The sequence below is a fragment of the Ranitomeya imitator genome, chromosome 1 (assembly GCF_032444005.1).
Source record: "Ranitomeya imitator isolate aRanImi1 chromosome 1, aRanImi1.pri, whole genome shotgun sequence".
NCBI lineage: Eukaryota > Metazoa > Chordata > Amphibia > Anura > Dendrobatidae > Ranitomeya > Ranitomeya imitator.
In genome coordinates this window covers 739,712,766-739,728,215 of record NC_091282.1, presented here as the reverse complement: position 1 = coordinate 739,728,215, position 15,450 = coordinate 739,712,766, and the positions used below count along the sequence as shown (strand labels likewise).

The 15,450-nt window shown below is 41.1% G+C and overlaps 1 protein-coding gene across 4 annotated transcripts in view; it reads right to left on the bottom strand.

The window, feature by feature from the left end:
- Positions 1-15,450, bottom strand: part of SYNE2 (spectrin repeat containing nuclear envelope protein 2) — a 395,759-nt gene that overhangs the window by 81,451 nt on the left and 298,858 nt on the right. For all 4 annotated transcript variants that reach the window (XM_069733882.1, XM_069733900.1, XM_069733891.1 and 1 more), the window contains 8 exons: positions 13,100-13,267; positions 12,810-12,941; positions 6,730-6,926; positions 5,988-6,120; positions 2,822-3,004; positions 1,465-1,611; positions 948-1,124; positions 290-445 (listed from right to left, as the gene is read on the bottom strand). In XM_069733882.1, the coding sequence (XP_069589983.1) occupies positions 290-445; positions 948-1,124; positions 1,465-1,611; positions 2,822-3,004; positions 5,988-6,120; positions 6,730-6,926; positions 12,810-12,941; positions 13,100-13,267 (1,293 nt within the window). The remainder of the gene's footprint in view (positions 1-289; positions 446-947; positions 1,125-1,464; positions 1,612-2,821; positions 3,005-5,987; positions 6,121-6,729; positions 6,927-12,809; positions 12,942-13,099; positions 13,268-15,450) is intronic.

The window sequence follows — 15,450 nt, the reverse complement described above, 5'->3', positions numbered from 1 at the left end:
GTTTAGGGAATGGGTGTGGGAAAAGTCGGCGGAGGACGGCCTCGGACTAGTCATCCAAGACACACAGTCCAGAGCGGTTTTCAAAGTAAGATTTATCCGAAATGCCGCAAAGTTTAAGAGTAAAACATACACGGCTGCAGTAACGCTGCCAGACTGAGATCAGATCCCTCTCAAGAATAGGAGGTGTCACTTTAAGAAACACAGTAACACAGAAATAACACGTGAGAAGAGAAAGAAGATTTCGGCAGGGGCTGTATCAAACATTTAGGATGGAGTTGTCTGTACTTACCATGCACTCTGCTAACACGCTCTCGGCAGCTGTTATACTCAATGGTCTTTGCAATTTTTCCATTCTTTTTTGTTGGGCATCAAACCAATTGCTTACTGTCTGCCTCCTACTTTCTTGGTCTGATATGTTCTCAAGAGCCGGCTCCAAGTGTTGAATCTGAAAAGAGAAAAGTGCTCCAGTCCTTACCATGTCTCCAATACAGAAACATAAATCCTTGTAACCTGGCTATTAGAGCTGAGTGACGCCAAGGACCTGTCCACTGTACCCTACCCTTCTATATAATGGAGAAAAAAGCATAAAAACAGAAAGCAACTAAGCGATTTTTTTTTTAAGTGGACTTTCCAAAAAGAGACTTCAGAAAGAAGAAAATCAATGCGGCTCATTCAATTACAGGTATTAGCGCGGATATCTCCTATATGGAGTTGTCTGGTTTTGAAATCATATTTTCAAAGAAATTTGGGATTTATTAACCAGTGGTGTTACAAAGAGCATCTGTCGCTCATGTCTGTCCCCAGCGGGGGCACTGTTGATGTATTAGATTCTTGCTATGCGCACAGCTCATACACCCCTAAGGAGTGCCCTGCCATTTTGAAATCTATGTATAAAGTATAAATTAATATTCATGTGTGACATTACACCTTAGTAGTAGACATTGTACCTTGGCATTGATATTTCCAAGCATTTGGTTCCATTGTAAATTCAAGGACCCCAGGAGTTCGGCAAGCTCTATCCGCTCGTAACGTCTGCTTTCCACGTCGCCCACACTTAGCTGGAGTAATGACTGGTTGACATAATCGACAATACACTGCTTATGACTCATTTCTCTTCGCAAACCCTGTCAAAAGAAAATCCTTTAATATAAATTCTTGCTTACATCATACATTCAGAACATATGTTTATGGTGGTTGAAATTCTATTTTACACTTTTTTCACTCTTAATTCCAACTTCCCTTTACATTGTCATAGCATCAAATGAAAAACTGTTGGCTGCCTGGAGCCACCACTAGGGGGAGCTCACTTTATACTGATGTATACAGACACTATTTCTCTGGTGAGCTCCCTCTAGTGGAAAAACTATGATAGGCAGCAGGAGAAACAGCTCAGTCTAGGCCTGTTTCCATTTACCATATGGCGCAGTGGTAGCGTTATAGAAGGTACACCGCTGATGAATATACCTTATATCTCTGAAGACGGCTTCGGATGTCGGCTGCAGTTGTTGGGATATCCTCTATGGAATTAAGTTGTCTTATCTCATTGTCTTCGGTCATCCAGTCCATTAATTCTCTGATTGCGTCGAGGGATGGAAGTTTCTCCACAAGTTGCTGAAAAAACATTTTAAAACCTTATAGGTCAAAGTTATACAGAGTGAAGTGGTGTAGTGTGGAGTGCATTAGTGGAAGGGACCCATACGTAACACAATTCGGTCTCCACTCACATTTGCATGCCATGCCACCACACCCCATTGTAAGGAGTTTCCATCCTTCTTGATATTTGAGAATTAGGACAATTCATCAGAAATGCTGAGGCATGTAAAATATATGGCAAACTATGACGGAGGTCTTCAAGCTTCCAGCTTGCTGACATGGTGGGTATCCTTACCAATCATTACTAGACAATTAAGCTCTACCCTAGAAATGCCCCCTAAATTTACAGAAACCTCTCAAAATTTTGCTAGAGAGTTGCACAAATTGAGCCCACTTTCTAGACCAGATCTTGGGGTTGTTCTGGAAAAATCAAGACTATTGCAATTAAAAGACAGAGAATTTAAGGTGGTTATATGTATTTATCATACATGGGAGGATCATGGATTCCTATGACATCCAAAATTGGCAGCAGCGAAGTAGCAATGGAGGAGTACGAAGGTGAGTATGCAACCGAATAGGTCCCATCAAGGATGCCTGTACCACAAATGGCACATGACAGTTGTGATCTGTAAACAATTTGCATTAGGGCCCTAAAGCTTTTCTATTAAACCTTTTTTTTATATTTCTTTCCCTTCTGCACTGTGCAATGTTATTATTTTTGTCACATACTTCATTGCCTTATTTTGCTTCCTTCTCTCAAAAACACACTGTTTCAATGCACATTTCATGCTCTTCAGAAGTTGCTTTCGACTGCTGTTCAGCAAAGACCTGTACACTATATACATATAATTAGAGTACAGGATTTCCCTGTTGGAGGCTACCTGCTCCACACTGCCATCAGACAGGGGAATTTGCATACACAGACCTGTTTTAATATCATGTACAGATGTCTGCTGAGCAGCAGTTGGAAGCAACTTCTAAAAAATCGTGAAATGGGCACTGAGACTGTACTGCAGCATAGTCTTTTGGAGAATTAAACAAATTAATCAATTTTATTACCAAAACTCCTAACTTAGGTACTCTTTAAGTTACATCTTATATGTTAAAATATCTGAAGGATTAAGCACTTATTAAAAAATTTTAGGCAATTAACCCAAGAACAATCCTTAGATACAAAATATGAAAACGGTTCACCTGGACGGACCGTAAATTAATAACATCTTCTTACTTGCTGCATCTTGTCTTGAGTAGCAGGCAATGCGCCTATAAGATCTGTCCAACTTTCTTCAAACTTAGTTAAACTCAGTTTTAAGACTGATGTATCAGATTCCTTCAGCCGGAGAAGCTGGTTACCAGCGTTAACTACTGATGTCTTTAAAGAAGATTTCTGGTCAATGTCATTTGTAAATTCCTACAAACACAATAAAATAGAGAAAAAAAAAAAACACCATAAACACTTCAAGTGCACAGACTCATGTGTAAATGTCTATACTTGATTATCTTAGCAGTGGAGGAAGAGTGTATTGAATTTGGATGAAGCAGTGACCTATTTGTGAATATATCTGTAAGGTTAGGGCTTTGAGTGTTAATGTTTCATATGGATGAACACTCTCTTGCAACTTATATAAAGCAAATTATCACAGCAGCGTGGGATTACTATGTTGATCTTGTGGGAGGCAGTGACCTTTCTAATATGTTGGTAGAAAGAGTTCTTCACGATATGGGGCAATTTCATAATGTGAGGAAAAGAGTGTAGACAAGTGATGGTCACCGGCTGAATTGAATATGAGTGTTTAAAGCGGTAGCCTCAGGATCTCTATCTTCAGGAGCACACTGCTCCCCTGCTTGCCGGTGAAGTGGTGACCACCTGATGAATGACAGTGTGGGCAGCTTTGTCTCTGCAGTGTTGTAGGAGCGCACGGACACTGACGCTGGAAGATCCAGGAGGTAGTTTCAGACCAGAGCTTGCAATCTGTATAGCAAAAAGCTTACAGGACATCCTCTTTGCCTACGAAACCGGCCACTACAAAGGTGGCTGATAACCTTGTCGATGAGCTGTAAACTATGGAATTAAAATTTCCTCCATTCTTGAAAAGGGTGAGAATTTTTATTGAAGGGTCAGTTGCAAAGTTGGTTATTTTTGTAAGAACTTTGCAGATTTAATCAAGTATTAGGAGACAATATGCGATAAGAAGTCCACAACATATTTTAAGAGATGATGATGTGGAATTGGTCACTGCCGGACAAAAGATCAACTTCTATAAGGACTTGAATGAGAATTTCCAACATCTTTTATACTTTTTCCTTTTTCATCCATTAATTTTCTAGTACACTAATTGACTTTGTAGCAGTGCACACTTTCCCACTTCCCATAATAACCACATCTCTATGACATCCAAGCCTTTCAAAATATTTTATGGCGAGGCTATTATCCCATTTATATGTGGTTGCGGTTGGGTCCATTCTTGGAAACTTTGTGCTCTATCTCCTGCAGAAAATTGAATTATTTCAGCTATTCTTGTATTATTTTTCAGTTTTCTGTAGTGTCAAGTGTTTTTGGTTGTGGGAACATTTTAGAATGTAAGAGTTTGGTTTAGGATATGAGCAGATTTAGTAAATCATATCAGGAAAGACCCAACAGAAATAGAAGTTGGTTGATATCTGGCGTGCGCTGCAGCTGTAATATTTGTACTGGACGTTCTGAGTGCTGAGTGGGAATAAAGTGAAAATCTTTTTTTCCTGGAAACCAATGGAGAGTTAACCGCTGCATTGCTCAACTTCAGATAGTTTGTAGGCTTCTTGTTCTACTAAGTAGACCAGAAGATGCGTGAGCAAAGGTGGACTATATGTCCACTTGTACTATGACAGGTCACCACGCCAAAGCTAATCTCTCTAAAAGAGGAGCTACTAGGGCAGTGTGAAGCACTGGGAACCCAGGGCTAAAGCAGTGTACTCAATCTGTGTCCCGGTGGAAAAAAAGCCTAGTTACATCTCTGATCATCTACAATGCAGTGTGAGAAAGTTTCTGCATCTACCAACAAGACAAAAAAAAGCTTAGACCTTATTTTATCCAAAAATTGCTGCTGCACTAGCACTGGAGAAGGTCCAAAATTAATGAAACATATTACACTTCTTTAATGGTCCAGGAACTGGAGGTGTGACGTTTTCAAGATTGCCAATATTTTTATACAATCTCTGTATGGAGCATATGACATGAACGATGGCCTCCGAAATGAAAGGAGTTGTGTAAAGATTGAAATTCAGGAGCACAAAGCTCCCCTGCCTCCCGACTTCTTGCTTGCCAGGGGTGTGTGCGACTGAATGATTGACACTTTAGGCTAGTGGGAAGACTAAGCTGCTGGTCCAAGCAGTGTGTGTTTTCCCGTTGCTGCTAGGAGGGGAAATTTTACCTCTGTAGAATAGGAGAACAGTGGCACTGACTATGGCTAGACCAAACTATCCGGCCAGCTTCAGAGCAGCGCTTGCAAGGTCTATAGTAAACCAGCTTGTAAGCACTGTGCTCCTTGTCTACAAGATCAGCCACCACTGATACACAGAGGTGGTCAGTAACATAGGAAATGAGCAAATAGCAATAGAACTTGAAATCGCTCTGGTCTTGAGAATAGAAAGGATATTTAATAGGAAGTAAATTGCTTGTTTTTGAAAGCACTTTGCAATTTTAACCATTAAAGAACTTCAAAATAACCCTCTAATAACCCGTAATAAAGCCAATTTGTTTTTATAAAAAAACAGAATAATTCAAAAGGTGGGTTTTGCCAGAGACGTCCTGGTTTTTAAAAGGATCATATGATGGAATGAAAGGTAGATTACTTAAGGTTACAAACATTATTTCTTAGAATTATAGGCGTTATCAACTTCAGACAATTCCCACTTTTTAGAAAGGTCATTTAATAATATGTTGATAAAGTGTTGCCCTGCTTGAACTCTTGCAGGAAAACCTGGTAGAAAGTATTCCATGTCCCTACAGCACCCCAGAGGTGAAATGAAGAATAATACAGTACTACTCCATATCAATGGCTTGCCTGTGTAAAGCAGGGCACAGTGCTCCACAGCGAGAGACGTCCTTTGAAGTGCTTCATTTCGGCAAAAATATGAGGACTGTCTTAAACAGGGGTATCCAGTCTATTTAACCAGAATATTACATAAAATATAGAGTTTTCAAAATTGGTCAACCCATTTGAAGAGGTTTCCAATGACAGATCCATCTCCAATGGATTAATACAGTAGGGAGATTTATGGAATGGGTTGATTGGCCTAACATGCCATATTTGCAGTCCAATCCATACAAGGTCTGTTTCCCAATGATCTAATATGATAGAGTAAACCCTCGTTAAGAACTAAGTCAAATTTTTACGCTTTGTTTGTTGCCTTACAAAAAAGTTGCCCAAGTTGTTTTTGACGGTGTCCAACTTCTGAGAAGCATCCAGTGACTGCATCCTGCTACTGCTCAGCTTCTGCCGAGCAGACTCCAACCAAGACGATAATTCAGACGAGTCCTTGTTGTAACTGAGAGAGAAAACGAGACAAAAAAAAAATGAACAAAAAACACAATCTCTGTGTATAAACAAGTACATAAAATTGCCATGTCCTGGCGTACACCCTGTGAGCTATTATGTGCTATTATGTGTCTAGTGGAAAGTTAAAAAAGGATGCAGAGGTTGGATGACTCTCGCTCATAGCGTAGTCATCTCCTTGGCTGCAGGCTCTTAGTACTCAATTGTTTGCATTACCGCCATTCATGAATCCACTGTTCCATTCACTAAAATACAGAGCACTGTTAAGCACTTTTTAAGCCATAAAACTAAACTCAACCTAATTTTCAATGGTCAAAAGTGTCCATTAAAATTCCTCCGGAGAATACAACGATTGGTTAATATTAGTACAAGTAAAAGAATATTTTTATGCTGCTTTACTTCTCCTTCAAATAGTTTTTTTTCTTTTTTTAGTAGCAGAAAAACTATAGATAAATATTTGATTTTCTAAAATAGGAGAAACGTTAGCGATAAATTTGTATTTTTCATAAGGAATATAAACGGATTTTGTGTTTTTGAAGAATTTGAAACCAAAAATTTACATAAGATGAAAAATATCTTACAGGATCTCAGTAATTCTAACCTGCTTAGATGGCTAATGAGAGACTCCAGCCGGTGCAGTTCATGATTGACTTTCTTTGATAGTTGTGACCACTGCTGTTCCATCTTGTTAATCTGACCCTCCAGTTCTGGGCAAGCCACCGTGCTTTGTACCTTCTTACCAGCTACAAGTGTCTGGCTCAGTCCAGATTCATTCTCATCAATATGCTTCTGGATTTTCTGGAACGGTAACACAAAGAGTCATTAAGCAAAAAGATTTGCATGATCCTGGTCCACCAGCCACATCCATACTCCATGGTTGCCAAATAAGAGCCCTTGACAAATCACTCCCTACCTGCGGTATACCTGGTTCCTGTTCTGATTAGTAGACTGGCACAATGTCATAATTGTGGCATGAGCCATGTATGATGTTGCACCAGGCCACTTTGCTCAACTGTTGCCGTTAACATTAAACCTATTGTTTTTATTTATTTATTTATTTTAAATAGGCAATCAGGTTCCTCGCATCATGTTCTCATTCACTTTATGCAGTTAATAGCCCTCTGTGTCTGTACTGCTACATACTTAGGCAGTTAACTGGTTCATGCAGCTTTACATGAACACTCGAGCCTTACACTATGGCCGGTCCGAATAACTAAAGCAATTGTTACCATCCACCTCTCGTGTCTCCCCTTTTCCTCATAGTCTGTAAGCTTGCGAGCAGGGCCCTCATTCCTCCTGGTATCTGTTTTGAACTGTATTTCTGTTATGCTGTAATGTCTATTGTCTGTACAAGTCCCCTCTATAATTTGTAAAGCGCTGCGGAATATGTTGGCGCTATATAAATAAAAATTATTATTATATTATTATTATATGGTACTTTAAGTTAGTGTAAGGTTTGCAAAACTATCTATTAAGAGGGTGGTCCTATCTGGTGATCAACTGATCACTGCCTCCTTTTCGATCAGCTCTATACAGATTAAATAAGGTAAAGCCTGCAATTTTGGCAGGATCGGTCAACTATTTGATGTGTATGGTGCCTCCCAAGTATCCCCCCGACAGTTGGGTGGGTGTTGGTCGAGATGAGAATGGGGCATTTTGAATTCAAACTTCCGATTCTTTAATTAAATAAATGTCTGTCACTCTTGAAAAAGATTTACTTTCTCTACCCATAGAGAACACGCAAACCGAGAACACATGGCCGAGTCCAGCATTCTTGTGTATCTGAGAGAAGGGAGATAGTTGTTGACCAAACAATCTATTTAAAATATACAGATACTGCAATATGACATAGTAGCTTGTAAATGAATGGGCGACCATGTAGTCCATGGTTGCACTGACTGAGTGAACCAATGCAGGAGCAGCTCTTTGCAGTAATACTTTATTCTGGCTCTTAGAGTGAGGTCCTGAAGACTCATTTATCGGATGCCTACATTCCCTAGGGAAAAATTAAAGGTGTGGTTGTGAATGGAAGACCCTCTTATTGGATGTGTACATGCCCTAGGAAAAAATGAAATGTGGGCTTCTGAAAGGAGTACTCACTTAATAGAAGTTTACATACCCCAGTGTAACATGTGTTATGATCAGGTGGCCTTGGAGCAGCATGAAATGACCTTCGCTGGAGCAGTGGTAACTATACTGACCGCAACCCCTGATCCTATCACCGCAACTAGAAGTAGCCGTGGGGTGTGCCTAACCAGACCTAAACACCTCGACACAGCTGGAGAACTAAATATCCCTAAAGATGGAAATAGGAAAACTCTCTTGCCTCAGAGTAGACCCCCAAAGCATAGACAGCCCCCCACAAATAATGACTGTGAGTAGGAGAGGAAAAGGCACACGCAGACTGAAAACAGGGATAAGCAAAGGAGGCCACTTCTACCTAGAAAGGAAAGGAAAGTACAGGATACTATGCAGTCAGCATAAAACACTACAAAATATCCACAGCAGAAAAATACAAAAACTCCACCACCTAACTAAAGATGAGGAGAGTATATCTGCGACTCCAGCGAATCCAACTAGACTGAGAAAAACATCAGGCACAGTCTAGCAGGAACAAAATAGAAACAAGATAGCACAGAAAATAAACACACAGCAGTGTGTCTAAAAACAAAATGAAGCAAACACTTAACTTTGCTGAATTGGCAGCAAGCAGGAGAGGCCAGGCAGGACCAACACTTCCAAAGGAACAATGGACAACTGGCAGGGACTAAAGAGTCCTGCAAAGCTATATACCCCAGTCAGCTTTGCAATTAGCAGATACACCTGTCCAATCCTGCAGTCCAGGCACAACTGCATTACCCTCTACAACCACTGAAGGGAGCCCAAAAGCAGAATTCACAACAGTACCCCCCCTTGAGGAGGGGTCACCGAACCCTCACCAGAGCCCCCAGGCCGATCAGGATGAGCCCGATGAAAGGTACGAACCAAATCAGCGGCATGGACATCAGAGGCAGAAACCCAAGAATTATCCTCCTGGCCATAACCCTTCCATTTGACAAGGTACTGAAGCTTCCGCCTCGAAAAACGAGAATCCAAAATCTTCTCAACAACATATTCCAACTCCCCATCGACCAACACAGGGGCCGGAGGATCAACAGAGGGAACAACGGGCTCCACATATTTCCGCAACAAAGATCTATGGAAGACATTATGAATAGCAAAAGAGGCCGGAAGCAACAGGCGAAAGGACACCGGATTAATAATCTCAGAAATGCTATAAGGACTGTTGTGAATTCTGTTGTCAAGCTCCCTCCTGTGGTCATGAATGGTACTTTGGCTGGTTCTGTCCATGGGCTTCCTCTGGTGGTTGTGAGTGGGGCTGCGGCTTCTGAGTTTCCTTCCACAGGTGACCAGGTTAATTCATTAGCTGGCTGCTCTATTTAACTCCACTTAGATCTTTGCTCCATGCCACCTGTCAATGTTCTAGTATTGGTCTAGTTCGCTCCTGGATTGTTCTTGTGACCTGTCTTCCCAGCAGAAGCTAAGTTCCTGCTTGTTTTTCTCTTGTTTGCTATTTTTCTGTCCAGCTTGCTATTTTGATTTTTATCTTGCTTGCTGGAAGCTCTGGGATGCAGAGGGAGCGCCTCCGCACCGTGAGTCGGTGCGGAGGGTCTTTTTGCGCCCTCTGCGTGGTCTTTTTGTAGTTTTTGTGCTGACCGCAAAGTTACCTTTCCTATCCTCTGTCTGTTCAGTAAGTCGGGCCTCACTTTGCTAAATCTATTTCATCTCTGTGTTTGTAATTTTCATCTTAACTCACAGTCATTATATGTGGGGGGCTGCCTTTTCCTTTGGGAAATTTCTCTGAGGCAAGGTAGGCTTTATTTTTCTATCTTCAGGGCTAGCTAGTTCCTTAGGCTGTGCCGAGTTGCATAGGGAGCGTTAGGAGCAATCCACGGCTATTTCTAGTGTGTTTGATGGGATTAAGGATTGCGGTCAGCAGAGTTCCCACGTCCCAGAGCCTGTCCTTTATTATCAGTAACTATCAGGTCATTCCGTGTGCTCTTAACCACCAGGTCCATTATTGTCCTGACCACCAGGTCATAACAGGGCCAACAAAGTTTTCTCAGCTTGATCCACAGAATTAGGCTCATCATACAATAACCCCAATGCTTGAAAGAAAGAATCAACATTAAGCAAAGCACGATTGCCAGATTCCAGGGAAAATGCCCAATTCTGTGGGTCACCACGCAGCAGGGATATGATGATTTTAACCTGCTGACTGGGATCACCAGAGGACCGGGGTCTCAATGCAAAAAACAGTTTACAGTTATTTTTGAAACTCAAAAATTTGGATCTGTCACAAAAAAATAAATCAGGAGTGGGAATCTTAGGTTCTAATGCAGGAGTTTGAACAATATAATCCGAAATACCCTGTACTCTAGCAGCAAGCTGATCCACATGAGAAGCTAACACCTGAACATTCATGTTAGTACTAGGTTCCTCAGCCACCCAGAGATTAAGAGGGAGAAGACAGATCAAAATGAAGAAAAAAAAATGGCTCAAGACCTTTCCTCCCTTCTTCTGAGATGCATTTAACTCATTGTTGGCCAGTTGTACTGTTATGATCAGGTGGCCTTGGAGCAGCATGAAATGACCTTCGCTGGAGCAATGGTAACTATACTGACCGCAACCCCTGATCCTATCACCGCAACTAGAAGTAGCCGTGGGGTGTGCCTAACCAGACCTAAACACCTCGACACAGCTGGAGAACTAAATATCCCTAAAGATGGAAATAGGAAAACTCTCTTGCCTCAGAGTAGACCCCCAAAGCATAGACAGCCCCCCACAAATAATGACTGTGAGTAGGAGAGGAAAAGGCACACGCAGACTGAAAACAGGGATAAGCAAAGGAGGCCACTTCTACCTAGAAAGGAAAGGAAAGTACAGGATACTATGCAGTCAGCATAAAACACTACAAAATATCCACAGCAGAAAAATACAAAAACTCCACCACCTAACTAAAGATGAGGAGAGTATATCTGCGACTCCAGCGAATCCAACTAGACTGAGAAAAACATCAGGCACAGTCTAGCAGGAACAAAATAGAAACAAGATAGCACAGAAAATAAACACACAGCAGTGTGTCTAAAAACAAAATGAAGCAAACACTTAACTTTGCTGAATTGGCAGCAAGCAGGAGAGGCCAGGCAGGACCAACACTTCCAAAGGAACAATGGACAACTGGCAGGGACTAAAGAGTCCTGCAAAGCTATATACCCCAGTCAGCTTTGCAATTAGCAGATACACCTGTCCAATCTTGCAGTCCAGGCACAACTGCATTACCCTCTACAACCACCGGAGGGAGCCCAAAAGCAGAATTCACAACAAACATGAAAGGCGAGGTCCTGAATGAAGAACCACTTATTGGATATCTATCTGCTCTAATAGAGAAAAATGAAAGGCATGTTACAAAATGGAGAACCCACTTATTGGAAATCTATATGCAACTAGTAAAAAAAGGAAAGGTGTAGTCCTGAATGAAGGACCCACTTATTAGATGCCTACATGCCCTTGGGAAACATGAAAGATGGGTTCCTGATTGGAGGACCCATTTGTTGGATGCCTTCATGCCCTACGGTAACATGAAAGATGGGGTCCTGAGTGGATGACCCATTTATTGGATGCCTTTATGCCCTAAGGTGACAAGAAAGGTGTAGTCCTGAATGAAGGACCCACTTATTAGATACATACATGCCCTAGAGTAACATGAAAAGTGTAGTCCTGAATGGAGGACCAACTTATTGGGAGTCTACATGCCCTAGAGCAGAGGTCCCCAACTCCAGTCCTCATGGCCCACCAACATGTCATGTTTTCAGGATTTCCTTAGTTTTGCCCAAGTAATAATTGCATCACCTGTGCAATGCAAAGGAAATCCTGAAAACATGACCTGTTGGTGGGCCTTGAGGACTGGAGTTGGGGACCTCTGCCCTAGAGTAACATGAAAGATGAGGTCCTGATTGGAGGACCCACTTATTGGATTTCTACATGCCCTAGAAAAAACTGAAAGGTGTTGTCTGTCCCACTTAGACCAAGTCTTTCAAAGACATTTCATACACTGTGGCAATATTTATCTCAATAGCTCTCAACATATATGAGCAAAGGTTTGCTGAAGGAGAATGATCTCTTTACAGGAGGCCTCAGTTTTGCTAATTAGAGTTTGATAAAGTACTTTAAGTGACATTACATAAATACAATGAGAATCCCGCAGTTTTAGAACTCGAAACCTGCTTATACAGGTACTATACAGATGAACAGGTTTTTAAATACATCAGATATGGATTATATACATTAGATAGGACTGCTCTATATGGGTATACCTTGACGATCGGTCGAGCAGCTTAGTATAAATTTTTTTGCAAAAAAACGTATCAACTAAATACCCTGGTTTTTTTCCATCTTTTCACTAGCACTTGCTTATTACTGTGATTTTTTTTACAACAGAGTATTTTTGATCTCACTGTGCTCTTTTGTGTCTTCAAGTTTTAGAACTCGGTAAATCTTACTTTCATCTGAAAAGATATCCGCCATGTTTAGAACTGATTGTCCACTGAAAGCCATTATGTTTTTGCACTCTTTAGATCTACATGAACATCTACCAGCTGTCAGATGGCTGAAATTTACCTGGTACTGTTTTAGGCGTTCTGTGACCCTTTCTACAGACTCCTCCACCAAACTGCTTGTAGGGATCATGGTTTCCAGGGCTTCATATTTCTTACTGAGACAATTATATCTTGAGTCAAAGTCTTTCCAGTTCTGTTGGAGTGAAGAACAAAGTAAACGCATAAGTTAGAAGGTCAACAGGGTGGAGCTCCCGATCACAATTATTTACAAACTGGGTGTGATCTAGAGATGATAACAGAGGAAACGTAGGTTCTTGATTACCATGAACATTAGAAGGTGAGTAATATTACCTTCATTATAACCATCATATTAATACAGTGGTCATCTGATTGATGTCTCAGGATTGCCGCGTCTTGAGCTACTATCTCTATAAGCTCCTTGTTATGGTCGGGATTTGTTTTCTGTGATGAGAAGGTATGTAGTAATACAACTTGACTTTCCAAGTGATTGAAGAACTTCTGTTTTAAGACAGAGATAAGAATTATAAGTCCCTTGAGAAATAGGTCTTCCAAAGGCTCATCCAATATGCGGCTTCCACAGCAAAATCGCTTCCAACATAACTCCAATGAAAATACATAATGGGGTTGGCACCTAACATGCCTGAAATAAAGTAATTAACTCTATCCACAGGATCGGTAGTGAGCATGTGCGACAACCTCTACTATAGACAGTGGAAGAATCAATGGTTGCACATGCCCATTACTGTTCCAGACTTAAGGAGCCCCATTCTTGTGATTGGTGGAGGTCCCAGCAATGGAACCAATGAGGTCATAAATTTATCATCTGTTCTGTGCATGAGACAACCACTTTAAGGACACAGTGAAGTAACTGCTACCTGCACCTTGTCCAATAAAAAGGTAAAGTCTGACCTCTGCGACCCACAAGATCATGAAAAGTCTGATGGGTTAAATATTGGTAGGGAGCATGTACGACCACTTCTCTTGGTGGTCGTACACGCTCACTACCACTCTATTAACACAGGGCATTCTGGGGGATCAGTGGGGAATATTAACCTGTTCAGCACTGCAATCAGGTCGAATCACTGCACTGTGCAGGGAAACCCAGCTAATACCAAAGTCCTAACAATATGGTTGCGAGCACTGGCATTCTTATGGTGACAACCTGTAACCAGATAGATAGTATATACTATCATGTACCCCACAATACTATTAGCAGAAATCACAACATGTCCTGCAAAAAACGCATATGTCTGCATCGTTGCAAAAATAAAACAATTCTCAGTTGTGGGATGAAAGTAAAAAACATGAACAGCCCTAAAGAGCAGAGAAGAGAAGGGGAATACCAAATATGAAGGACTCACAACCTAGGAGTCTGAGAGCCACACAGCGCTAAATATATGGCAATAGGAGAGCACATCTGTCCCTTCTTATGCCGGGCAGAATAGTCTAATAACTGATCCATTTTACAGAGGTTTTCCTGGAATTCCCAGCAAGGATGCAACATCTAAAGAACGGAATAATGATGCACAAAAAGGCCATAGAAGGCAGATCCTGCGCTGTGACACACGGGTTCTGTCATTCCTGATGTGGGTATTTTCAGCAGTTCTGTACTGATGTCACCATTATTACACAATCAATTAAAGGAACAGTAAAAATAGCGACTAAGCTGTGGCTATGTATAAATCTGGCCACACCGATCAGTGAAAATAACCGTAATCCAAGGAACAGGGACTTGAGAAGTTTGAGAGATTAGAAGAGAGATCAGGAGCGGTGAATGAGGACAGTAAACTGGTAAAACTGTCTAAGATGATTAACTAATTAATAAATAGTCACTATCGGAAGTGTCTCACTCATTGTGATGCTGAAGGGTTGCATGAAGCGGAGATGGGCATACTCAACCTCTGTCTCATTCATAGTCTATGGGATGTTGGAGAAAACGGACTACAGAGCTCACCTATTTTCATCAGTCCCATACACTATCAATGGAGTAGGGAGCAGAGCATGCCCCTTCCACTCCAATTAAGACTGGGCAGTGAGGAGCACATCTCCTGGATCCAGAACCCTGTTTTCCAGATCTTTTGGGGTATTAGTGGTCAGACACCCAGCAATCACAAAGTTTTCACCTATCTCATTTATTACTTAATATCGTGGATATAACAGATTAAGGGGAAGTTTCTTTTAAACCTGGGGGTTAAAAAGTGGAAACAACTTTGGATTTATGGTGGAAGGACATCTTCTAGATGTAAGACTCACCCGGCTGAAAGTTGACAGACGGTGCTTACACCATGTTCCAATGGAAGATGTTATGGTAAAGAAAGGTTGGGCATGCTGGAGTCAACATGGAGTCATATGCACGCTCATCCAAGATCAGAAAAAAATTCTGAAACAACCTCAAATATATTCTGAATTTAGATTTCACTAGAATCACTAGAATTAAAAAAACATAATAAAATACTTGGAGACTGTGATAGTCATAGTAATTTTTTATAGGATTGTGCATTTTTTGAGTGCATCATAAAATGTACAAGGTGGAAATAGTAATAACAATTTAGAAGTGTGCCATCACAGCTCCAGATAGACGGATCCATAGCACAGCGTCATCGCCTGGTTGCATCCATGCTCTCACTTTATATGCCCTGCAAATTTATATTTAAGGGTTTGTCCTACAAACACTCATTTCT